This window comes from Heptranchias perlo, chromosome 4, assembly GCF_035084215.1.
Source record: "Heptranchias perlo isolate sHepPer1 chromosome 4, sHepPer1.hap1, whole genome shotgun sequence".
NCBI lineage: Eukaryota > Metazoa > Chordata > Chondrichthyes > Hexanchiformes > Hexanchidae > Heptranchias > Heptranchias perlo.
This window is the reverse complement of record NC_090328.1, coordinates 84,460,960-84,486,137: the sequence shown is the minus strand read 5'-3', so window position 1 is coordinate 84,486,137 and position 25,178 is coordinate 84,460,960. Positions and strand designations below refer to the sequence as shown.

The window sequence follows — 25,178 nt, the reverse complement described above, 5'->3', positions numbered from 1 at the left end:
ATACTTGGATCAAATTCCTCTCTGCTACTTATTCCAAATGGGTTAACACCAGAGGCAAATTTGGTACACTTTAAGTGTTTGTACAGTAACATTGACAGTAATTTCTATCCTAATGTGTGATTGCAAATGATTACTTTATTTCAATTGAAGGGAAAAAATTTGCAGGGCTACGGGAAAAGGGTGGGTGAGCGGGACTAGCTCGATTAGTCTTGCAGAGAGCTGGCACGGGCTCGACGGGTGGAATGGCTCCTTCTGTGCTGTAACCATTCTATGATTCTAACTGTGTGTAGCATTTAATTTCAGTCGAATAGAAATTACAATTAATTGATGCTACATGATTGTACAATATTACAAATGAACTGGAAAGCAGGTACTGTATTAAACAATTTGTGTACGAGACACATTAAGGATACACAATGGGAAAAAAGATGTGAGCTCCACAAGTGAAGAAATCCTTATAATCCACAAGGGACACAGTTACCTGTGGATTACAAAAGTCTTACTCAAATCAAGTTGAAGAAACCTAGCATACCATTGTTCAATAGTATGGGGTAAGTTTTCAAATTGCCACCCAAATGTAAAACAGGCATTGGAGATTGGCTGCCATTATAGAAACCTCCTGCTTTCCAATTAAGAAAATAGTGGGTTCTGGAGGTGCATCCTCTCCCTCTGATACCTGATGCCAGAGTTTTTTGAGGATGTAACTAGCAGGGTAGATCTTGGATCATAGAAAGGTTACAGCACAGAAGGAGGCCATTCAGCCCATCGAGTCCGTGCCAGCTCTATGCAAGAGCAATCCAGCTAGTCCCACTCCCCCGCCCTCCCCTGTAGCCCTGCAAATTTTTAACTTTCAAGTACTTATCCAGTTCTCTTTTGAAGGCCATGATTGAATCTGCCTCCACTATCCCCTCAGGCAGTGCATTCCAGATCCTAACCATTTGCTATGTAAAAAGTTTTTCCTCATGTCAACTTTGGTTCTTTTGCCCTGCCACCTTCAATGATTTGTGCACGTATACCCCCAGATCTCTCTGTTCCTATACCCATTTTAGAATTGTGCCCTTCAGTTTATATTGCCTCTCCTCATTCTTCCGACCAAAATGTATCATTTCGCATTTTTCTGCGTTAAAAGGGGAACCAGTGGATGTAGTATATTTGGATTTTCAAAAGGCATTGAATATGGAGCCACATAAAAGGTTGTTATGCAAGGTAAGGGCTCATGGGGTTGGGTAATATATTAGCATGGATAGAGGATTGGTTAAAGGACAGAAAACAGAGAGTAGGGATAAACGGGTCATTCTCAGGTTGGCAGGCTGTAACTAGTGAGGTGCCACAAAGATCAGTGCTTGGGCCTCAGCTATTTACAATCTATATTAATGACTTAGATGAAGGGACCGAGTATAATGTATCCAAGTTTGTTAACGATACAAAGTTAGGTGGGAAAGTAAGCTATGAGGAGGACACAAAGAGTCTGCAAAGGGATATGGACAAATTAAGTGAGTGGGCAAGAAAGTGGCAGATGGAGAATAATTGGGGAAATGTAAGGTTATTCACTTTGGTAGGAAGAATAGAAAAACAGAATATTTTTTAAATGGTGAGAAACTATTAAATGTTGGTGTTCAGAGAGACTTGGGTGTCCTCGTACAAGAAACACAAAAAGTTGGAATGCAGGTACAGCAGGCAATTAGGAAAGCAAATGTCATGTTGGCTTTTATTGCAAGGAGGTTGGAGTACAAGAGTAAGGACGTCTTACTACAGTTGTACAAGGCTTTAGTGAGACCTCACCTGGAGTACTGCGTACAGTTTTGGTCTCCTTATCTAGGGAAGGATATACTTGCCTTAGAGGTGGTACAACGAAGGTTCACTAGATTAATTCCTGGGATGAGATGATTGTCCTATGAGGAGAGGTTGAATAGAATGGGCCTATACCCTCTGGAGTTTAGAAGAATGAAAGGTGATCTCATTGAAACATATAAGATTATTAGGGGGCTTGTCAGGGTAGATGCTGAGAGATTGTTTCCCCTGGCTAGAAAGTCTAGAACTAAGGGGCATAGTCGCAGGATAAGGTGTCGGCCATTCAAAACTGAGATGAGGAGCAATTTCTTCACTCAGAGGGTTGTGAATCTTTGGAATTCTCTACCCCAGATGGCTGTGGATGCTGAGTCATTGAATATATTCAAGACTGAGATAGATAGATTTTTGGACTCTAGGGAATCAAGGGATATGGGGATTTGGCTGGAAAGTGGGTTGAGGTTGAAGATTAGCCATGATCTGATTGAATGGCGGAGCAGGCTCGATGGGCCGTATGGCCTACTCCTGCTCCTATTTCTTATGTTCTTATGCTGTTTTACTGGAACTGATTTATTCCAGTTAGTACCAAGAATAAGTAACTGTGTGTGTGTATATATATCTGAGAGAGGGTAGCATCTGCAGTTCCCATTGTGCCAGTTCCACTCCCATTGGGCTGTGGATCTGCTCTCTGAATGATTTGTTTGAGCGCAAACTGCAACAGGTCCGTGACCCAATCAATGCCCCTATCCATTTGATTCCCTATTCTGTCCATGTTTGACCTTTGGTTAAAGTTCCCATTGCTGGTGACAAAGGGTCTTGCATTATATGCCTCGCTGTAGCTTCTACATGCTCCATAGTAGACCGCAGAGAAATCATGCCTTGCATCAGAATGCCTCACATACTAGAGGTGGGCTCCTCCATTCTCTCAGCTTCTCAGCACTTGTCTAATGAACCCACTACTGCTGGTGCGCTTCCAAGATCCTTCTTTTAAAGGCTGGTGCACTGAAGTCTTCATCTCTTTCCTCTTCAGCAGTGCTTGGACCTGGGCTTTCCCTCCAGTCAGATGTGTGCTCCACTGTCCTTTCCACCACTGTCAACTTCTGCTCACTTGTGATGTGAACTTTAACCTTTGCAGACCATTATAACTGACTGCCTGTCCCACCCGGGTGCTGATCTCTGTGCTGGTGCTGTTTGTAGAGGGATCGGGTGATGAACGAGGCTGATGTGGCTCATCTTCTTCTACAGCAGAGGCCAATTCTGCAGAGGGACCTGCAGATAGAAGAAAGGTACAATGAATAGCAGGTACTGGGCAGGTTAGGGCGGTTCAGACATGTGGCGTGGCGAGGCATCCCCAGTTTGGCTAGCTCCCTGAAAGGGCTGCACATCAAGGACAGCTAGAAGAAAAGAAAAAGAAACAAAGTCTCTTCTGCCCCTACCTTTCTGACTCTCCATCCCTGATGCTCTGAAGGAGTCCTGTACCCACAATCTCCTGGGCTTCCTGCTCAGTGGATCTGAGTACCTAAATGGAAGCTGTCTCTTCTCCAGTTCTCATCCACTCACGGGTATTGTGTGCCAACTTGTCCTGCAGAAAGAAGGGGAGCTTATTATTGTGTGGCTCCATAAATGGCTTGTAAATTTGTGTGAGGCATGCTGATATGTGCATGATGAGCATGACATGCAGCAAGCAATGCGCAGGGTGGGGAGGTATCAGGGAGGAGGAAAGCGGCAAGAGGGTGCCATTTGCTTGCAAATACAAGAAGAATGCAGAGCTTTCCCTGTGCAACCAGGTTACAGTGGTATATTGCATGTATCTGTTGTGAGGGCAACAATAGCTGCTGGTAATATAGCTGAAACTACACGGAGGTCAGGCTTAGCTCCCATTACTAATTAGAGTATAAGTAGGTGGAGAGGGGGATGGGAGTGCTTGGGGTGATGGGAGGGGGATGATGGAAGGGAAATGGTGTGGCAAGGTATGATCCAGGGAAGGAGATATCACAAGAAGTAATTCTTACCTTGGTTGAGTGTGTCAGATCATTAAATTTTTTATGGCATTGCAACCATGTCCGGGGCGTGAGGCTCACTGTGTTAACTTGCTAAGGGATCTCCAGGTCTGCTGCAGTGTCTGCCTTAGGCCTCTAGTCCTACTGGAGGGGAAGAGGATGTTCCTGTGTGCCTTCACTTGTTCCAACAAAACCTCCATGGCAGCGACTGAAAAACTTGGTGCCCTTGCCTTTGCCATAATGGACTTTCAGCTTCACCTCCCGATGTGCAGAAAAAAAAACATCCACGCTTTTAGAAGATTGCATCTCAGTTTTTAGAGATGCAGCCTCTCTTTATATTGATGCTGGGCCCACCTGAAATCCCGTCCCCCTCATTGACAAGCTGCCCATTTACTTCGGAAAAATCGTGGGCAGCTTAGTTGTCATACACTAATGAGGCCCGACCTTCAAAATGATTTGAGCCTCTCTCATATTTCACCGGGCAGACAGCCCAATCGCCATGCCCATCGGGCACTGATTCCAAAGTTAGAATCTACCCACTTGTCCTCAGCCAAATTTCAGTGGTGTGCTAGAGATTTGACATCCTGTATGCCCTGGGACCAAAAATAGCTCGGATCCCTTTTTAATATGGTAATGAAGTTCTCACCTCTTTCCGGTGGGAGCTTATGACGCCTGCCCCAGGCCCCACTCAAGTGCAGCTTAACTGAGCGGGAAACTGGTGGAACTGAGTACCGCCCAACTTTCCTTTCTTGTCTTCTTGCTACCGCCCGAAATGGTGAGATGAACATCGCTCCCCGTATACTTCCAAGAATGTGATGCCAATTTTTTGAAGTACGGCTTACCAGTATTCTGTTGAAGCATTACAGGGTAAATCATGTGAGCTGCTGTGATGCCAGCGGGGACTTTCACTCAGCCAGCAGGAATCATAAAATTGTCCGTGTGTCACCTTCGATTGTCCACCCGTTGAAATCAATGGATGAAAAATTACAGATCAGTGCCTCTGGTTTTCCGATTCCCACTAGCTGAGTGCGAGATCCTACCGGCAGTGCAGGATCTTGCAAAATTTACTCCAATGTCCTGTACTCAACCAGACCCTGTTCCACATGCCACGGTGCTTGCTATAGAATAAAACGGGCTTGGCAATGCCTAGGTGCTGTGTGGTTAGCCTCTTGCCCTTTTTTTCACAGAACATTGCAGAAGAGATGCCTCACGGCAATTGGAAGGGGATGAATGTACAAAATGACTTTAGTAGAAGTATTTTTTATCAGCAGAACTTTTTATTAGTTAGATTGATATGTACAGAAAACATTTACAAACAAAGAACTCAGCGACCTCCCTTTCTGCGAGCCCTGCCAGACGGAATGGGAGTAACGTCCTCAATCCGGCCAATTTTCATCCCAGATTGAAACAGAGCTCTCAGGGCAGACTGTCCACCAGGGCTGGAAATGTTGGTCTTGTTGCCTCTGCTGGCATGCAGTTTAATGTGTAGGGGGGGTGATGCTCAGTTCTTTGCAGTTCTGGGACATGTCTTGATCAGCCAACATGCAGCAAGACCTGGACAACATCCAGGCTTGGGTTGATAAGTGGCAAGTAACATTCATGCCACACAAGTGCCAGGCAATGACCATCTCCAACAAGAGAGAGTCTAACCACCTCCCCTTGACATTCTACGGCATTACCATCGCCGAATCCCCCACCATCAACATCCTGGGGTTTCGCCATTGACCAGAAACTTAACTGGACCAGCCACATAACTATTGTGGCTATAAGATCAGGTCTGAGGCTGGGTATTCTGCGGCAAGTAACTCACCTCTTGACTCCCCAAAACCTTTCCACAAGTCAGGAGTGTGATGGAATACTCTCCACTTGCCTGGATGAGTGCAGCTCCAACAACATTCAAGAAGCTCGACACTATCTAGGACAAAGCAGCCCACTTGATTGGTACCCCGGTGCACCATGGCTGCTGTGTGTACCATCTACAAGATGCACTGCAGCAACTTGCCAAGGCTTCTTCGACAGCACCTCCCAAACCTGCGACCTCTACCACCTAGAAGGACAAGGGCAGCAGGCGCATGGGAACACCACCACCTGCACGTTCCCCTCCAAGTCACACACCATCCTGACTTGGAAATATATCGCCGTTCCTTCATCTTGGCTGGGTCAAAATCCTGGAACTCCCTTCCTAACAGCACTGTGGGAGTACCTTCATCACGTGGACTGCAGGGGTTCAAGAAGGCGGCTCACCACCACCTTCTCAAGGGTATTTAGGGATGGGCAATAAATGCAGGCCTTGACAGCGACGCCCACATCCCATGAATGAATAAAAAAAATAAACAATAGAAGACACACAAAAAGAATTGTTTTTTTAAAGTATTTTAGAAACAAGTACTGACCTGTTGAGATTTGAGTTATTTCTTCCCTAAAATGAAAGCTTTTGTAATTCTTCCATTAAAATCTTACATACACTAGTGTATTCTACAATGCAGTAATATACCCTGTAAAACTGATTACCAGTTAATATTACAACTTTAGTCATGTAATGTGTCAAATTAAATTCATAAATATGCATGGTTGTGACTTTTCCTTAATTAATTGTCAAAAATAACAAGTTAGTGCTTTGTCCTATATTATAAATACAGTATACTTTGAAATCCTGCATCAGAAATCTAATATTGAGGTTATGTGCTAAGCATCCTCTTGAAACATTGAAACTGCAATAGAAACGATGTATAGAAATGGCAACGGAAAATATTATACTTTTGTATTCTATGCCTCTATTTATAAAGCTCAGGATCCTGTCTGCTTTTTTAACCCCTTTCTCAACCTGTCCTGCCAACTTCAAAGATTGTGCACGTATACCCCCAGGTCTCTCTGTTCCTGCACTCCCTTTAGGATTGTACTATTAAGTTTTTATTGCCTCACCTCATCTGGAATGCTGTCTTGTAATTCACAGAGAGATAAGTAAGACCGTTGTTTTACTAAAGTTGTGAGTTTGAGACTGGTCCTTTTTTAAAGTGATGTAAGACCAGTCGAACTGAGCTATACTATCGGCTCTGCATTATTTTCTGACCAGAGAAAATGGAGCTTTGCGCGCCTGTTGGACCATCAACAAAACTTTATCAAGTTTACTCAATTGTGGCTGCGGTATAATTTCACATCAATGCAAATTGTCAAGTAAATCAGGCGTATCTATGTTGACTTGTAGAGGGAATTTATTTTCAGTCTTTATTCATGGAGTGGTGTATGTAAGCAAATTATTACAGGCAAGGTAACCGGCCTGATGTTGATCTATTTAAAATGGGTGAGCCGCCTGTGGAGGCACAACAGGCGCTGGTGGCTCCTCCAAATAATGTAAATGAGGCCTGAACGCAATAGTTGGGCAGACCTCGAGCCTCCCAGTCCGGGCTTGCGCTGACGGCACTGGTTATGCGCTCGAAAAAAGGCTATAATCAATTTTTACCCCGTGTTTTTCAAATGGCAGGATACACTGAACTTGCCAATCATAGCAAGCACTTCTCAGTTATTAATATTGTGTTGAAATACTTGAAATAAATTATTACAGAGCTCTGTTAATTTTCTCCCGAGAAAAAGAAAAGTGACTGATTTTCCTGGCCCTCTCTGTCCTGGTGCTGTTCAGGAGCACTGCACCTGAAGTGTACTGTGCCTGTTCAGGTCCAGGGGTGCTGGTATTTCCTGTACCGGGCCACAGACATGGTCTGAGGGTACCCCTGACACAGGTCAACCCCCTGTGAGGACCTGGCACAGGCAAGCGGGGGAGAAAATTTAAGGGTAGCTGCAGGCCCCTCTCAGCAGTTCCTGGCTACTGACATGGAGAGCAGCAGTAGAAAGCATCAAGTCTTGAAAATTTGCTTGATAAGTAAAAATTAAGATAAAAATTACCTTGTAAGGTCCACTTTGGTTTTTGCTGCCAGGCTGAGGGGAGAAGGGTTCTGTTCTCAGCCCAATTAGATAAATAAAAATGCTCTTTAGAGCAGAGAAGTTTAAGGGGAGATTTAATAGAGGTGTTCAAAATCAGGAAGGGTTTTTATAGAGTAAGTAAGGAGAAATTGTTTCCAGTGGCAGAAGGCTCGGTAATCAGAAGACATAGATTTAAGGTAATTGACAAAGGAACCAGAGAGGAGAAGAGGAAAAGGGTCACGATCGTGGAGAGTGAGGGTCCTGGGGTGGCAATGGTCCAGATTATTTTTATGGGCCCATAATAATAATTCAACACTTAACTCTGACGGGCTCCTTCGGTTCCATCGCCCATGGGACTGGTTGGAGTCTCCGACCTAAAATGGCAATCAGGGTCCTATTTACATCAAAGGACCCTGATTTCCATATTAAAAGGGGCCTATCGCCTGAAACACAAGGTCGCTTTGGATACCCGGTAGGCCCCTTTCAAAATGAAGCCGGCTGTATCGCCAGTGTTAAAGGGGTGGTAAAGCTATCGACCCCATTTTGAGGCTGTTATCCCCTCCTCCGCTAACGCCAGGCGAAGGCAGTCAAAATTGACCCCATTTATTCCAACAATTTCATTACATTGTGGTCTAATACTAAGAAATTTTGGCCTTTATTTGTATAATTAACTTGCAGGATAAATATGATCTTTTTCTTTCTATCCTATCCTGTGGAATTCTGCTGGTCACTATTTTTTTGGCGGGGCGGGAGGGGCTTCAAATTAGCATGGGAGACTCTAAGTCATGGTAAAAAAACAGGAAATATAGAGGGAAGTACAGCCATTAAGAAGGAAGACTAATCTTAATGGATTGGTCAATGTAATAGATCTTGTTGGTGGCAATTTCACTTTTACTTGAAATGATACAGTGTATAAATCTGGTGCTGATATCAAAATTGCTGCAAATTCAGTGTAATTTACTTTTTAATCTGAATAACAAAGATACACTGTGCTGAATTTTTCCCAATTTAATGCATGGAAGGAAGTTTTGGTAATTCTTGGTCTACAGAAAGCACCACCCAGTGGTTAACATTGGTATCTGTTCTTAAAATTCATGTTCCTCTGGGGACTGCAGTGTCATTTCTGTACCTTTCCCAAAATAATGTGAAGTGGTGTTTTCTGTTTATACAGTGTGTGCTACACAAAGGTCACATGCATTATGCATTGCCTTTGTGACCTTCAGCCATAATCAACATTGCCTTCCCATTTTGGAAGTAAACATGAGTTGGATTAGTTCTAGAATGGGAATTGCAGAATAATTACTTCTCAGTGGAGCAATAGATGTGGCAGTAGATCATACATCCCAATGAGAGGAATGGAGTTCAAATTCCAGCCTAACTACCATTCATATTTAGCAATTTTTTAAGGGTTGAGTTTCATCAGTTGTTGGCTGGGCTACGAGATGAAATGTTTAACAGTGGAAGACCAGAAGATTTAGTGAGAGGGGGAAAAACGTCAGTGGTAAGATCCTAAACAGCATGCCTCCTGTAAGTTAATAAGGGACACCAATGTTGATTGTCATGGGAAGTTATATGCTCATAACTGGAGAAAGACATCACACTGTTGGGAAGCTACCAATAGACGACAAAGAGGGCAACAGTAATAAAAATAAGTTGAAGAAACAAGTTTCTTAATTTTTCCAATAAAATTATCCACTCTTAATAAGTCTTTTAGTTCAGAAGTGGGTTTATTTTTGTTATTGAACTGATAAGTAAATGTAAATTTATCTCTATGGTGCTATAGTAAGATCCATGCACTAAATCATTTAACGTTTTGGTGGCCAAAAATAGTCATCTTGAAATTCTCTGAAGTGATCTCCATATCAGTGACTTTCACAATTTATATATATTTGCTATTTGTGTATTTTATAAGTTGTTACGTTACCTTTTCATATTATTGATATGAATGCCTTTGTAACTTGATTATTTAAATGAGATATTTGGCTAAGTTTTATTTAATTGATGTTGATAATGCTGTGGTGGTGTATTGATCTTGCTGTACATTCTGAGAATTGAAGGAGACATTTTGAAAGATTGCTGTGTGGGAGGCTTGACGTTTGTGATCAGCCTGGGAAATAATGTAGAGAATGCTAGTTTATCCATCAAAGTAAGGAATTAACAAGCTGGAGAATGCAACCTTTTTCCGCTTGTCATCTCCTGACAAAATCAAGGCAATGCAGGTCAGGTATGACATGGGTCAAATGCAAGGGAGAATTCTCTTTCATTGTCCTGATGCATCTAAGCTCCAGAAGAACACCTCCTACTGCTCCAGTGTGGCATTTCAATTTCAGGACAATTTTATGTCGCAGGCCTATGTGCATTGAGAAGCAAATTTAGACCGTGCAAACTTACTTAACCTGTGATCCATAACAGCTGCCACACGGAAGAAGGAGACCTTTATCCTGGTTTGTATTCAAGCCTAAGTCCCAGAGTTGAAATGACAGGACTCTAACAAGCATTGCCACCCAATCGCTCAGCAATGCTGTTCGTCTAAAATGCTCACTAGTAGTAGATTTACAGATATATAAAAAGTAGATTTTTAATGTTTTTTTCTTTAAAATTTTCTAGATGGGATTTATTCAGATTAATGAAGAATTTATATTTATTGAACCTCTGAATCACACCTTGGCTGTAACAGGATATGCTCATCGTGTATACAGAAGAAAACGGTCAATGGATGAAAAATCAGCAGAAAAACAGGCCTCACAACCGTCATGTGGAGTTTATACAGGTATACTTCTTTATCAATGGATTTTTTTAAAGCTTTGTCTGAGAAAATTCATTACTGAAAAGTATGTTGGAGGGTCAGTACAGCTTGGCTGTATATATATGTGACTTGTTGCTTAGACTTTATAACCTAGAAATTACAGTTAGCAATATTAGTGGATGACACTTAAAGTGTTTGAATGATATATTTATTTTCTTCCTATTTTAATGCAGGTGCCAAACTATTTACTTTAAATGGATTAATACCTCTGCTAAAATATCAGACTGGGGAATATCATTCAGATGTGTTACGGGTTCATCTGCTAATATTGCCAACAGGAATTTCTAGGTTTACGAGTACAAATTTTGCATCTGTTCATTTTTTTTCCTGATTGATCAGGAGTGGTATTCTGTTTTTAATTTCAAAATTTGCTGGGACCAAACTTCAATCAAAAAAAGTGTAAGGTGTCATCTGTTCGTCTTAGGATTAAATTGAATCAGGACTACCAGTATTTTTATGAACCCATACATAATATTAAATTTTCGTGGCATGGCCTTATACAACAGTGAAAGTATATTTTGAAGTATTAGTAATATATGATGAAGAAACGTTGATAACAATAACAATTCTGGGGCAGAGAATAAATGTTACTGTTAAGCTTAGATAATAGAACAAATAATTTTATCAGCCATTAAATTTCTCCCTTTTTATTATTTTTCTTCCTTTCTGTCCTGAAACAGTTGACTCCTTGCTGATACAGTTCTGATATCAGATACCGCTTCTGTAGATCTGCACTTGTGACATGACAGGTCCATTGCGCATTATTAACCATGGACTTCTTTCTTGACCAGTCACCTGAGACTGGCACGGCACTGACAGTTTTCGTACACTTAAAAAAAATATTTATTTGTAATACAAAGTAACAGATGGCCAATGTGCAACTTTAAAATGTGTGCGAAGTCCTCCTTGAATGGGTGGAAGGGGTGAGGGGGACATGAATAGGTGTTTAAAATGTTAGGTGCAAAGATGCTGTTGACATAAGCAAGGTATTTAATTTGGACCATGAGCACAGGACATGGGCAACATTGATGAGCCACAAGTGAGACTAGGGGCTCGATTTTAGTAGCGGGTTCCCTGTGCGTTATCGGCGGGGTGGGCTCGAAAATGTCAATTTCCATGTGCGGGACCGGATCGCGCCGCGATCCCGGCCACTTCCGGGTCCCGCGCTGACGTGCGGGGCTGCGTGCGCGGCCCCCGCTGGTGGGAATCCCGCAGGCAATTAAAGCCAGCGGGATGCCACTTGAGTGTACTTACCTTGCTTGTTGAGGTCATTAAATGAGCTGAATCAGCTGTCATAACAGGAAGTGTGGGATTTTACCTTCACCTCAGACTGTTTCACACACTGGGGGAAACAGTCTCCCTTCAACCAGACGTGTTGCAGCCTGTGGCAGCTGCCAAGGTGCACTCCACACGGTGGTGGGGGGGGGGGGGGGGGGGGGAGCCCTCACCCACGCAGGAGGCCACCACGTCACATAGGGCAACCCCTGCCCTCCACCACCCCCCGCCAAGCCAGAGGACAGACCGACGTGAAACCGCAGCCCCAGTTCGGGGAACCACCTACTTACCCTGCACAACCCCTCAGACCAACACCTGCCAGATGGGTGGTGCGTTGACATCCTCGGAGGACGAACAGCATGACCAGCCCCAGCAGCCTCGCAGTCCACGCCGTCCGCCTCAGAGACGTGGAGCCCCCCAACATGGTGCTGTGGCACACCCACCTGCACAGCAGGAGGGAGGGCAACCGCAGAGAGAGATGCGTCGCAGGAGGCACTACCCTCCGCACAGGGTGTACAGACCAAGGCTCAGCTTCATGGACCTCTCCGAGGAGCAGTGCATACGTCGGCTCAGAGTCAATCGCCAGGTAGTCGCCGACATCTGCAGCCTCCTGAACAACAACCTGCTCCCGGATGGACCAAGCAGCATCTTCTTACCTGTCGCCGTCAAAGTCACCACTGCCCTCAACTTCTTCGCATCCGGATCCTTCCAGGGTGCCACCGGGGACATCACCGGGGTCTGTCAGTCGTCTGCACACAAGTGCATAAGGCAGGTCACCGATGGGTTGTTCCGCAGGGCCTCGCACTACATCAACTTCGCCATGGACGAGCGCAGCCAGATGGAGAGGGCTGTAATCGGCTGCACCCACATCGCAATACGGGCACCTCCGCATGAGCCAGGGCTGTTCATCAACAGGAAGGGGTATCACTCCATGAACGCCCAGCTCATTTGTGACCACCGCCAGAGATTCCTACACGTGTGCGCCAGATACCCCGGCAGCTGCCACGATGCCTTCGTCCTCAGGGAGTCCACCGTCCCGCCCATCTTCCACGCACCCAACGCGGGCAACGGCTGGCTCATCGGCGACAAGGGGCTTCCCCTACACACGTGGCTCATGACGCCTCTGAGGAACCCCATAACCGAGCCGGAGCGTCGGTACAATGACAGCCACACTGCTACCAGGTCTACAATTGAGCAGACCATAGGGCTGCTCAAGATGCGCTTCAGGTGCCTTGATCGTTCTGGGGGAGCGCTCCAATACACACCATTCAGAGTGGGACGAATCATAGTTGTCTGCTGTGCCCTGCACAACATGGCCCAACAGAGAGGGGTGCCGCTGGAGGAGGCCCCATCCACACCCGCCACCCACATTGAGGACGGCGATGAGGACGAGGAGGTGGAGGTGGAGGAGGAGGAGGAGGGGGAGGAGGGGGACGCGTCACAGGATGATGGACGACCCATGCGCCGAACCCCGACTCACCGGGATGCTCGCCGGGCCAGGGAGGCACTCATATGTCAACGGTTCTCCTAGAGTCAGACATTGCGAGGCGTTCGCATCTCCTCACCTGCACATGCGAGGGGCCATACCAGCCCTCTCCACTGAAGAGTGTTGCCAGTACTCCTGCACCCACAGCAGTGTGCCCAATGGGCGGCAGCAGGTGTTCGCCGTCATGATGGGCTGCACGGAACGCACCTATTGCACAGGCCGCGGAAGAATGGACGAGAGGTGGCAGGAGTGGTGAGAATGATAGTGTTTAATATCTACAAGGTGCAATACTATAAACAAAAAGTGTACAAATTAACAGACAACCTGGTGCATTCCCTTTGTGCTTATAACGCCTTTGGAGTTCTTTTCCGGGTACCCCTACGTGGTGCTACCCCTGTGGCTCCAGCAGAGGTAGTGGCAGGTTGCTCGTGTTCTCGCCTTGACCGGGTAGATGCTTTTGGCGGACGGCCCCTGGGTTTCGGTGCCCGTGAGGGCACCTCCACAGACTGCTCCTCCTGCACCTGTGCAGGGGCAGACTCGGCCACCTGGAGAGGAGGCACCATTGCGGGTACTGGTTGAGAGGGGGGCAATGGGTGGGACGTGGGGGCACCTTGAGAAGCGTCCCCGCTTCCATGTCCCCGGTCACCATCATCCCTCTCGTGGCCTCGGCCCACATCACCCCTTCCACCCTGCTGGACGACAGTTTGGATTGCATGTGTGAGGCCTTGCAACGCCACCCCTAGTGTATCCGTCAGCCTGTTTATGGCGGCGGAATGTTGCTCACCCTGAATCCGTACAGCCGTTGTCAGGGCCTGCACGGACTCGATGTGGAGCTGTGCGTGACGCTCGAGGGAGGCCAGCCTCTCCTCCACCGCAGACGCTCCCGGGTTTAGCAGAAAGACGGTAGCAGATTGATTGCCCACTATTCATCTCGCCTGATTTTCCTTTCCGTTGACTTCAATCGAAAAGAAAACCAGGCGGAGAGTGTAACGAGCGGCCACTCTGCCACCATCTGTTTTGCGCCCCCGCCAAAGTTATATTTTACCCCCCAAGCTTCTTGGAGGCAGCTTTAATAATAGAGGAGATGGAGGAATTTCATTTGAGGCCAAAAACATCAATAAATGAAGAAGGAATAAGGGTGGAGCCATTATAGGTAAAGAGATGGTAATTGTTGGCTAGATTTACAAGAGAAATGCAGAAGCTGTGGCCTTGAAGAATTGAAAGGAACAAAAGGGGTCATCTTAACCTGACCTGCCTGGCGGGAAACTGACAGGATTGGATTGGCTGCCCATTTTACACACCACCTGATTTTACTTGCTAATGACTTCAGTGGAAAGTAAAATTGGGCAGTGTGTATAACGGGCAGCCGAACCTATCCTGTCGGTTTCCTGCCGGGCGGGCCAGGTTAAAATTACCCACAAAATCTTTGCCCATCGAGAGAAATAGAAGAGATCATGATGTAGCACCATTATGTACTTCACATTTTTCTATCTAACCATAGACTGTAAAATACAGATGAGAGATATTTAAAAGAACATACATTAACTGATTGTGTGGCTGTGACTTTTGGACTATCAGATATGCGATTGCACTATTGTATTTATATTATGTGCAGTTCAACACATTTAGATTATGGTCTGAGGAAGAAGTATGCATGAAAGATCAAATAGCCTTTTCGTGCTCCATGCTTGCTTATTTATGTTTTTATATGCTTATTTGTGTGGGATTGTATCTGAATGAGTGTAATCAGCTCAAACTGACTCTGGACCACATAGCTCTCTGTAATTTACTCTTCATCACCCTTTGTCTCAGGAACAACAATTTCTTTTTAATGGGTCCATTAGAGAGAGACGCTGTATGACGGAGTCGATCTGAGTTTACAAGAGCGTCCTATCTGTTATTAAGTTCATTAAACTCAGTACATTACTCAGTCTGGCACTAAAAAAAGGAGTAATTTTTAATCTTTAGCACTGTGCGTAATTTTATGTGCCAGGGTCACTAAAAACAAAAATTTGCACCCAATTCAATTCCCGATATTTCCTAGCAGTTGAGGCCATGTAAAGTTAATGGAATGTGCAAGTAGTTTATTAAACTCACCAAAGACTTCAGTGTATCAAAGCCTATTGAAACCTTTGGGGTGGGAGGAAGGAAGTGATGAAGATCTGAATTGGGACATAGGCCTGCTATTTTCTCTCCTCTGCGTTAAATCTATATTCAAACCCTTTCACCAGCACAAAATATTTTAGTTTGAGCAAAATTATATCTGGGTTACATTAGTGCCTTTGGTTTTTGTGTAATAATAATGATTCATTTTGATGTGGCGCCTTAAGCAGAAATGGCCAATGAAATTAACTTTGATCTAGATATTTTTATCTTGATTTGAAATGCTTTGCCACCATAGTTCTTAAGTGCAACTTCACAGTTTTGTTACAACCAGAACTAACTGCTTAAATACAAATAGTAATTTAAATAAAAGGGCTGTGAATGTAATCATTTACAATGGGCAATGTTTTGCTTATCAGCTCTGGCCATCAGGGGAACCAGCAAACAATGGCAGAGGATCTGAACAGGGAACCTTTGTCATGAACACAAATCATGAGATTAATCTACATCTGAGTTGCTATTTGAAAGACATTTATCGGTGCATAATAACATAATTTTGGATGGAGATTATAGCAATTATTGCCCTATTAATGTCTGTTATGAGCCTAAATTAGATAATGACCTCCTACATCCAAAGATTACTATACCGTATGAAAGGAAGTAGTTTAAATAAAGATACAATATCCTTTTGGTTAAAAGATATTTAGTGCAATTCCAAACCATCCCAGTTCTGCACAATAATCCCTTTGTGGATTCTTCATACATTTCTTGAACTAGATCTTTAGAAAATGGCCATCTGTTTGGCATGCATGATATTGGTGAGGTTGGAAAAGACAAAAGGTGTGGGTTTTATCTCAAAGGATTGATGAATTTTAATAAAAACATTAATTTAAAAAAAAGAAAACTGGTACAATTCAGAGAGAAAGAGAAATCAATAGATTGGGAAAAAAGGATGTCTCCCTCCTCCTCTCTCCTCAGACCCCCCTGGCCCCACAAACATTGATTTACCTGTGGAGTTCCCATCTTTTTTAATTATAGTGCTAAGTTTGAGAAAGTGAAGGTGATCAAAGAAGTTTTTCTCTGGATTTTAATTATTGTGTGGTAAAACCAAGCCAATAAACATCAAAAGCTCCTTTTCTCTGAGTACTTGGAGGTCCATATGCTTTGTAAAGGCACTGTACACAGTTTGAACTTTAACTTTTCCCTGAGAAATTTGACTGCAGAAATTAATTACATGTCTACAGGTGAGCTGGTTACATTTTGATTGTCTAGAACAGAGTGGTTTGATGGTAAAGTTATGGTTTCCTTTGAAATAAAGTTTGATTTAGGGAATGCTTGCTGATGCATGAAAGTGTGCGTTAAACACTGGGAGTTGCAATTTACAGCCTGGTTGTTATGTTTCTGGCTGGCTGGCTGTGTGATAGAGACTCCTGCATTTTATTAATGTCCTGTTAGTCACCAGATCTGCAGCAAAAAAATAAATCTCCTGGTGTAGACTGATTCATTCTGCCGTGATGACATCTGGTTTTGGATTCACTAGGTAATCGAGGCGGTGAGAAAAAACACAATCACTGAATTGTATCCCTCGGTATTTTTGACTGATCTAGCGTGATGTAAAAGGCGCTGGCTGATTTCTATTGCTGTCTCACTGGAATGCTTCTTTTATCTAATAGCCCATGACCTAAAGGTGGCAATAATTATAACATATTGCATGTTTTCTTTCAATGGCCCTGTTTACTGTATTGTCTTCTGTAAGTGTCAGTCTTGGTTCACTCCTGAGACTTGAGCACAAAATCTAGGCTGATACACCAGAGCAGTACAGAGGGAGTGCTATACTGTTGGAGGTACTGTCTTTTGGATGAGATGTTAAACTGAGGCCCCATCTGTCCTCTCAGGTGGATATAAAAGATCCCATGGCACTATCTTCAAAGAAGAGCAGGCAAGTTCTCCCCAGTGTCCTGTCCAATATTTATCCCTTAACTAACACCACTAAAACAGATTATCACATTGCTGTTTGTGGGACCTTGTTCTGCTCAAATTGACTGCTGCATTTCCCACATTACAATATTGACTACACTTCAAAAGTACTTTATTGGCTGTAAAGCACTTTGAGATGCCCTGAAGTCATGAAAGGCGCTATATAAATGCATGTTCTTCTTTCTTTGTGTACCTAGCAAAATATATGTTACATTTTTTTTTACTTACAACTTTATTTTCAGATTCCGCAAAGGAACCAATCACTGTTATTTACCTCAGCAAGGACAGCAAAATGACCCAGGCCACAAACTACTTCACTGCGGCTGTTAACAACAGTTTGTTATCAGCTTAACTCATGCTAGAATTCTCTATCCCAGAGGGCTGTGGATGCTCAGTCGTTGAGTATATTCAAGACTGAGATTGACAGATTTTTGGACACTAAGGGAATCAAGGGATATGGGGATAGGGCGGTAAAGCGGAGTTGAGGTTGAAGATCAACCATGATCTTATTGAATGGCGAAGCAGGCTCGAGGGGCCATATGGTTTACTCCTGCTCCTATTTCTTATGCTCTTATGTTCTTAAGTTCTTAAAGCGCAGTTTTAGCTGCCAGCCGTTGCAGTGTAAGGTGGAAGCCCTGCTGGGGAGTCTCATGCTAGGTGGCGACTTTCTAATATTGACTATTGCCTGAACTGTTTCTAAATCAACACTGAACAAAAAAAGGAGATTACTATTCTCTATTCATTGTTGTCACTAACATGTTATCGACAATTTTTCAATTTTGTTTAATAGATAAAAGAAAATCCAAAAATAGAAAACAAATGGACAGAGGAAGAGGACGGAGATACACATATAAATTATCTCATGACTATAATGTAGAGACTCTAGTCGTCGCTGACACAGCAATGGTCAACTATCATGGAGCAGATGCTGTCAGGAGGTTTATACTGACAGTCATGAATATGGTGAGAATAAATTATAGCTATTTTTGGCATTGTTAAAAAATTAGTAACTCAAGAAAAAAAACAATGAAAGTTAAGGGGTAAACCTCCGTCCACCCCAAATAATTGTACCCTATGTCAGAGGATTTTAATGAGGGAGGTGGACTTCCAGGCCAGAACTGTCCTCGTCCCTAGCTTGGTGGAACAGTTGCGGGCTGGTACAGTGAGTGAGAGGAGGTGCACTGGCTGCCTGTCTGGCATTAGTGACTCCTGACTGAAATTAGGCCTAGGTCATCACCAAGAGCCCGAAGATTTAAGTTTTCTTTGTCCCCCTAATAAAAAGGATTCATGGCCTACATGGCACATCTTTCACAGGTGGGGATGTGCTGGCACCCACCCTGGATCGGCATGCTCCACTACAAATAGGTTGACCTCCGGCTGAACCCGCATACTTTGAGAGGGTCAAGACTGGAGGTCACTGGAGGGTGTATCCTAGCACTTACACTGGGATGGACAGCCCGTGTATTTCCGTGCCCTATATTTACTGTAGTCTATAAAGCCTGGCTTAAACCATGCTTCCAACCATTGCTTCAGCATGGTCACCAAAGCCCTTTATGGTGCTAAGAATGGACATTATTTCAATCCGAATTTGCAGTTTTGTAAAATGTACTAGGTTGGAAGCTTGAAGGATCGTAAAGGTTCCTCAATGTGAATATACACCTTTAATGGGGATTGTGACATTTGCGTGCATACGTGGTCGTCTCTGACTTGTCTGTCATGTTTCTGCAGCATCTGTACCTGTCAGTCCTTCCTGCTCTCAATCATACCCGAATCTATTCAATCTGCTTATATCTCAAAACACCTGTACTGTATGTTTGGAATTTGTCCATATGGCTTGGTGCAGCATCGGCCACGATTGGCTGGAATTTGGCAGTCGTGACTTTCAAACCTGTCCCTAGCCGGTCGTGCCGATCGATGCATTCTATGTGTCTGTATTTGTTTTTCTTTTAAAAGCAAACCTCCTATTCCCCAGCCCATATTCCATTTCCATAGTAAAGATAAAAATCCCAAAGTAAAATAGAAAATGCCCAGCAAAGCCATCGGCACTTGTTAGAGAAAGATACATTAATAGTTTTGGGTGTGAACCTTCATCAGGAAAGAGTTAAACTGATTTGTGTTGCTGAAGGAGTTAACTATATCAACAGGGATATATACAGACTCGGTACTGTTCATGGGCTAATGTGAAAGTGTGGAAGCTACATTGCCCACATAATTTTTAAGTATTGACACCCTTAGACTCTTAAGTAATGTACTGCTACCGGGACATTTTCATTAACATTCTTTTTTGTCAAATTCCAGTTGTAGTGTTCATTTCAGCTGTCATGGTGATTAATGTTTCTAAATATCTGTGCATCTGCTTCAAGCATTTTTTTTTGGTGCAAATTATTTTTTTCCTAGGTTTTCAATCTGTTCCAGCACAAAAGTCTTGGCATACAAATGAACCTTCGAGTGACAAAACTTGTTCTGCTTCATGAGACTCCGGTAAGAAAAATATCGATTAATTCTGGAGTGTAAGAAATGAAGTGTCAGTTTGTGTAAGATCATACTTTATAGTGGCTTGAAATGTGAGCTGTAAAAAAAGATTGCTTAGTACGTAGCAGCTGTCCCATAATTTAAACCTGCTGATATATTTGTGTGTCTCCTGGACTGCTTGTCCATGCATGTCTGCTTATGCACTAAGTGCCCCAGAACAGGTCCAATATTTGTACCTGTCTGTTAGTCAACATAGATGTTAGAAACTCTTGACTTGTGACTATTGTTCAAGGATGTAAGAGGCGTTCTTGCATACAATCTTTTATATTTATCAGATAGAGGTTAATTTTATTCCTGATCTGTGACAGCATTACATTCTTTCTATGTGGTGTAAGAACTATTTAATGATGTAGAATGAGATACATGGATTTACTTTCCATTTTTTGCTTGGGTTTAGTTCTCAGTCAGATAGAGCAGGAGTGGTAGAATAAATTGGGGTTATTGCTTTATTAACTATGATTGTTGTGCAGATCTCAGACTAGCACCACAGATAAAACAACCTCGATGCTGGAAAAAACAATTCATGCTTAATGCCAATTTCCAGGTGCCACCACTGCCACATGCATGTGTAAAACAGACAAAATTTCACGACACTTCCTCAATTCATGATATTTTCAACTTTTTCTGCTATTTCATTCAACCAAGGTTTTTATTTTAACAAGTCTTATGTCTTGATATACAGCTAAGAAAAGGTATAATATTCAAATTGGTCTAAATTGTCACCCCAGTGGAGCAGTGCAAAGACTGTGACATTGCATTTATACATCTCTTCTCCCTTCAAATTTGCACAAGATATCAGAAGTTTGATTAATTACCTGTGACACGGTGGGTAATATTGGATAACCCCGGAAAACGGGCACTGGGATGGCAGTGCGCCATTAACCCGTGCCTGTTGATTGCGATGCAGGCAGCATTTAACATTCGTTCTGGCTGATGATTTGAATGATTGCTGTGTGCATCCAGCACTACCTGTGCAGTTGATTGGCTGCATGCATCAGTGGGGGCCCCGATATCGGGAGTGGCTAGCATCACTTAAAAGCAGCCTGCACCTCTTGAAGTGCTGGAAGATATTGAAGAATGGCTCCGCCTGGGAGAGAGCGAACACCAAGGGTCTTGGATGGTGCACTAGAGGCCTTGATGGAAGAGGTGGACAGATGGAGGGCCATCCTATATCTGCAGAAAGGCAGGAGGCCCACCAGACATATGCTCAAGAGGCAGTGGGAGGCTGTGGTGGACGAGGTAAATGCTAGGAGTATTGCACCACGCACATAGATCCAATGCAGGAAGAAGTTCAATGATTTGATGCGAGTGGTCGAGGTGAGTGAATTCAACTGTCACGTGGCATATCCTACCAACTGCACCACTAGCCTCATCCACTGCTCCATACACTACATCCCCTATCACCCACCTACCAACAAACTCTTTCAATCAGTATGCAACCCTGCGAATCAGATGCTGCCTATCACCCTCGCACATTACCACTCTTGCAAGCCGCACGCCCACAACTCACAGGTCACACACACTGGCAGCTATTCAACCATGACAGCCACTTCATCCAAACATCTTGCAGGACACTCCCTAAAACACCTCTCTTTCTTGCAGGAGAAGGTGGCGCACAACACTAGGCAGTAGGAAAGGACTGGGGGAATACAGATACGCCTACATGTCCTCACTCCCATGGAGGAGACAGTACTGTCCAGCATTGGATGGGCCGTCTCTGAGATCGTGGCCACTGGCAGTGCTGGAGGTATCGATGATGAGGCTCTCTGCATACCTAATCCTCCTTCTCACTTCCCATTTATCCCTCAGCCCACAATCTTTTCTGACTCACGTGCTGCAGATGTTTTAAGCACGCGCGCCTTACTTTCTCCTCTCCCTGCACCACAACTCAACCCGTGTCCCTTTGCCATTTCAGATACCCAAGAAGTGGAACCTGCACAGTCAGAGGAGGCAGAGGAAGATGACAGTGATGATGCAAACACACCGTCATTCGATCTTACTCTCGCAGCCACCAGCTCAGAGACTGACACTGCGCGAACTTTAGAGGCTAGGATAGAGGAGGGACCTGCACTTGGCGAGACACCAGGCACAAGTGCGCAGAAGCCAGGGCGGGGGAACGGATACCACAGGTGCCAGCTTGTCGGAGGTCAAGGTCGCACACAAGTTCTGCTGCAGAGGAGTCAGATGATGAATTCAAAGGGCCAGGCTAGAGAAGAAGGATGATGGGCATACATAGCCAAATGCTTGGTGCACTGGAAAGCCTGCCAGAAAGCCTGCACACAATGTCAAGGGGCATGGAGGAGTCCAGCTCCAACTTGGCTCAGGGCTTTGCGCAGAGCTTGGAGCCCATCCTTTCCCACATGGAACACGTGGTCACCTCCATCAGCACACCTGTGGAACCCAGCATCTGATAACTGATGTCACAGCTTCCATTGCAGCACAAACATCTGCCATCCAAGGTCTGACTGCTGCTTTGGAAGCTCAGACTCTGCTATTGTGGCTTTGGGTTCTACTGTGGAACGGGGCTTCCAGGGCGTCACAGGAGTCCAGCAATCTGTTCTCCAGCAGATCACCAAGATTGTTGACTCGCTGCCCCGGGAGAGTGGCAATGGCACCATGGCAGTCGAACCTGCTGTCCTCTCTCAGGGTGACAGCATTCCTGCTCCCACCCCTGCCACTCTGCCAGTGCCCTTGGTGTTGCCTGTCAGTCAGCCAGCCAGGCCAGATTGTTGCAGCCCAGGCCGAGATGGTGCAGTCTGAAGCTGGGCCCTCCCAGCTCAGAGCTGTTCGAGGTCGTCCTCCAAGACCATCTGCTCGCTCCTCCATTGAAGGTCAGCAGCCTCCCACCACCCATGCTCCAGCCACTGGGGGTGCACCTCATAGCAGCACTAGAAAAGGTAAAGGCACACGAACGACAGGCACTGAGGGAATGCACAAGGGTGAATAGTATCAGTTTGTTTGGATCATTTCATGTGTAAATCTATAAATGTGGTTATGAATTTGTATTTGGTGTTAGTTTTCATTTCTGCGATGAGCTGAGGGAGGAAGCAATGTGTAATCATAAGGAGGATGATTTGTTGGTCATGTGGGAGAGGAAAGGGAAGGAGTGTGGGACGGTTGGTGAATGGGGAGGTGTTGTTGAGGTTACTGGTGTCGCTTATTAATCATCTGATCACGCAGAGCCCTGGCAGACAGGGCCTGTCAACCTTGTTGCCTCTCTGCCTCTTCCTCCACTTCCTTCTCCTCCTCCTCCTCCTCCTCCCTCTCCCGGCAGCTTGTCTCTGCTTGCTTCCAGTCATATTCAATTCCCAGAGGAAGCCCTAGCAGGCCACTTATGTCTGGAAGCAGCTTTGGTCAGCATACTATTTTAAATGCCACCGCAGGACCAGCCAGACCTGTATAGAATACTGCAACTTTCTCCAAGTATAGGAAACTTCCACAAGCACCCACAATTGTACCAGCAGCCAGAATAACTAATCCAGCAACTAATCTGTAACTCCCGCGTGATCCCTTTAACTAGCGCTGGTGGGGGTGGTGGTCTTTCATGTCGTTTACGTCCTGTTCAGCTGTGCGAGGTTAAGACAGTGCGTTGGCTGAATCGTGGAGTTCCAAAATACTTCCGGCTGCTTCAAATCAGAGTTACACACTGATTTACGTCATAATCTGCCTACTCTACATGCTGCCGGCGTTCGTTAGATGCGTGTGCGCAAACACCTTTACCGAGATGTTGTCCTGTGCACTTCACGTCGTAGTGCCTACAAAATGGGCGCTACACGGCCCAATTTTGTTCCCGATATGTTTATATTGCAATTCCTCATTCTACCTCATGATAGACTGAGGAATCTACACTGCCCACCACCACTGTACCCCATGGTATGTTTATACCGCACCCCCATACCCCATGGTATGTTTATACCGCATCCCCATACCCGATGGTATGTTTATACTGCACCCCCATACCCCATGGTATGTTTATACCGCACCCCCATACCCCATGGTATGTTTATACTGCACCCCCATACCCCATGGTATGTTTATACCGCACCCCCATACCCCATGGTATGTTTATACCGCACCCCCATACCCCATGGTATGTTTATACCGCACCCCCATACCCCATGGTATGTTTATACTGCACCCCCATACCCCATGGTATGTTTATACCGCACCCCCATACCCCATGGTATGTTTATACCGCACCCCCATACCCCATGGTATGTTTATACTGCACCCCCATACCCCATGGTATGTTTATACTGCACCCCCATACCCCATGGTATGTTTATACTGCACCCCCATACCCCATGGTATGTTTATACCGCACCCCCATACCCGATGGTATGTTTATACTGCACCCCCATACCCCATGGTATGTTTATACTGCACCCCCATACCCCATGGTATGTTTATACCGCACCCCCATACCCCATGGTATGTTTATACCGCACCCCCATACCCCATGGTATGTTTATACCGCACCCCCATACCCCATGGTATGTTTATACCGCACCCCCATACCCCATGGTATGTTTATACCGCACCCCCATACCCCATGGTATGTTTATACCGCACCCCCATACCCCATGGTATGTTTATACTGCACCCCCATACCCCATGGTATGTTTATACTGCACCCCCATACCCCATGGTATGTTTATACTGCACCCCCATACCCCATGGTATGTTTATACCGCACCCCCATACCCGATGGTATGTTTATACTGCACCCCCATACCCCATGGTATGTTTATACTGCACCCCCATACCCCATGGTATGTTTATACCGCACCCCCATACCCCATGGTATGTTTATACTGCACCCCCATACCCCATGGTATGTTTATACCGCACCCCCATACCCCATGGTATGTTTATACCGCACCCCCATACCCCATGGTATGTTTATACCGCACCCCCATACCCCATGGTATGTTTATACCGCACCCCCATACCCCATGGTATGTTTATACCGCACCCCCATACCCCATGGTATGTTTATACTGCACCCCCATACCCCATGGTATGTTTATACCGCACCCCCATACCCCATGGTATGTTTATACTGCACCCCCATACCCCATGGTATGTTTATACCGCACCCCCATACCCCATGGTATGTTTATACCGCACCCCCATACCCCATGGTATGTTTATACTGCACCCCCATACCCCATGGTATGTTTATACCGCACCCCCATACCCCATGGTATGTTTATACCGCACCCCCATACCCCATGGTATGTTTATACCGCACCCCCATACCCCATGGTATGTTTATACAGCACCCCCATAC

The 25,178-nt window shown here is 44.9% G+C and overlaps 1 protein-coding gene across 1 annotated transcript in view; it reads left to right on the top strand.

Moving 5' to 3' along the window:
- Positions 1–25,178, top strand: part of LOC137321076 (A disintegrin and metalloproteinase with thrombospondin motifs 19-like) — a 464,190-nt gene that overhangs the window by 4,938 nt on the left and 434,074 nt on the right. Inside the window, exons 3-5 of the mRNA XM_067983256.1 lie at positions 10,314–10,476; positions 18,144–18,316; positions 19,751–19,834. Of these exons, the coding sequence (XP_067839357.1) occupies positions 10,314–10,476; positions 18,144–18,316; positions 19,751–19,834 (420 nt within the window). The remainder of the gene's footprint in view (positions 1–10,313; positions 10,477–18,143; positions 18,317–19,750; positions 19,835–25,178) is intronic.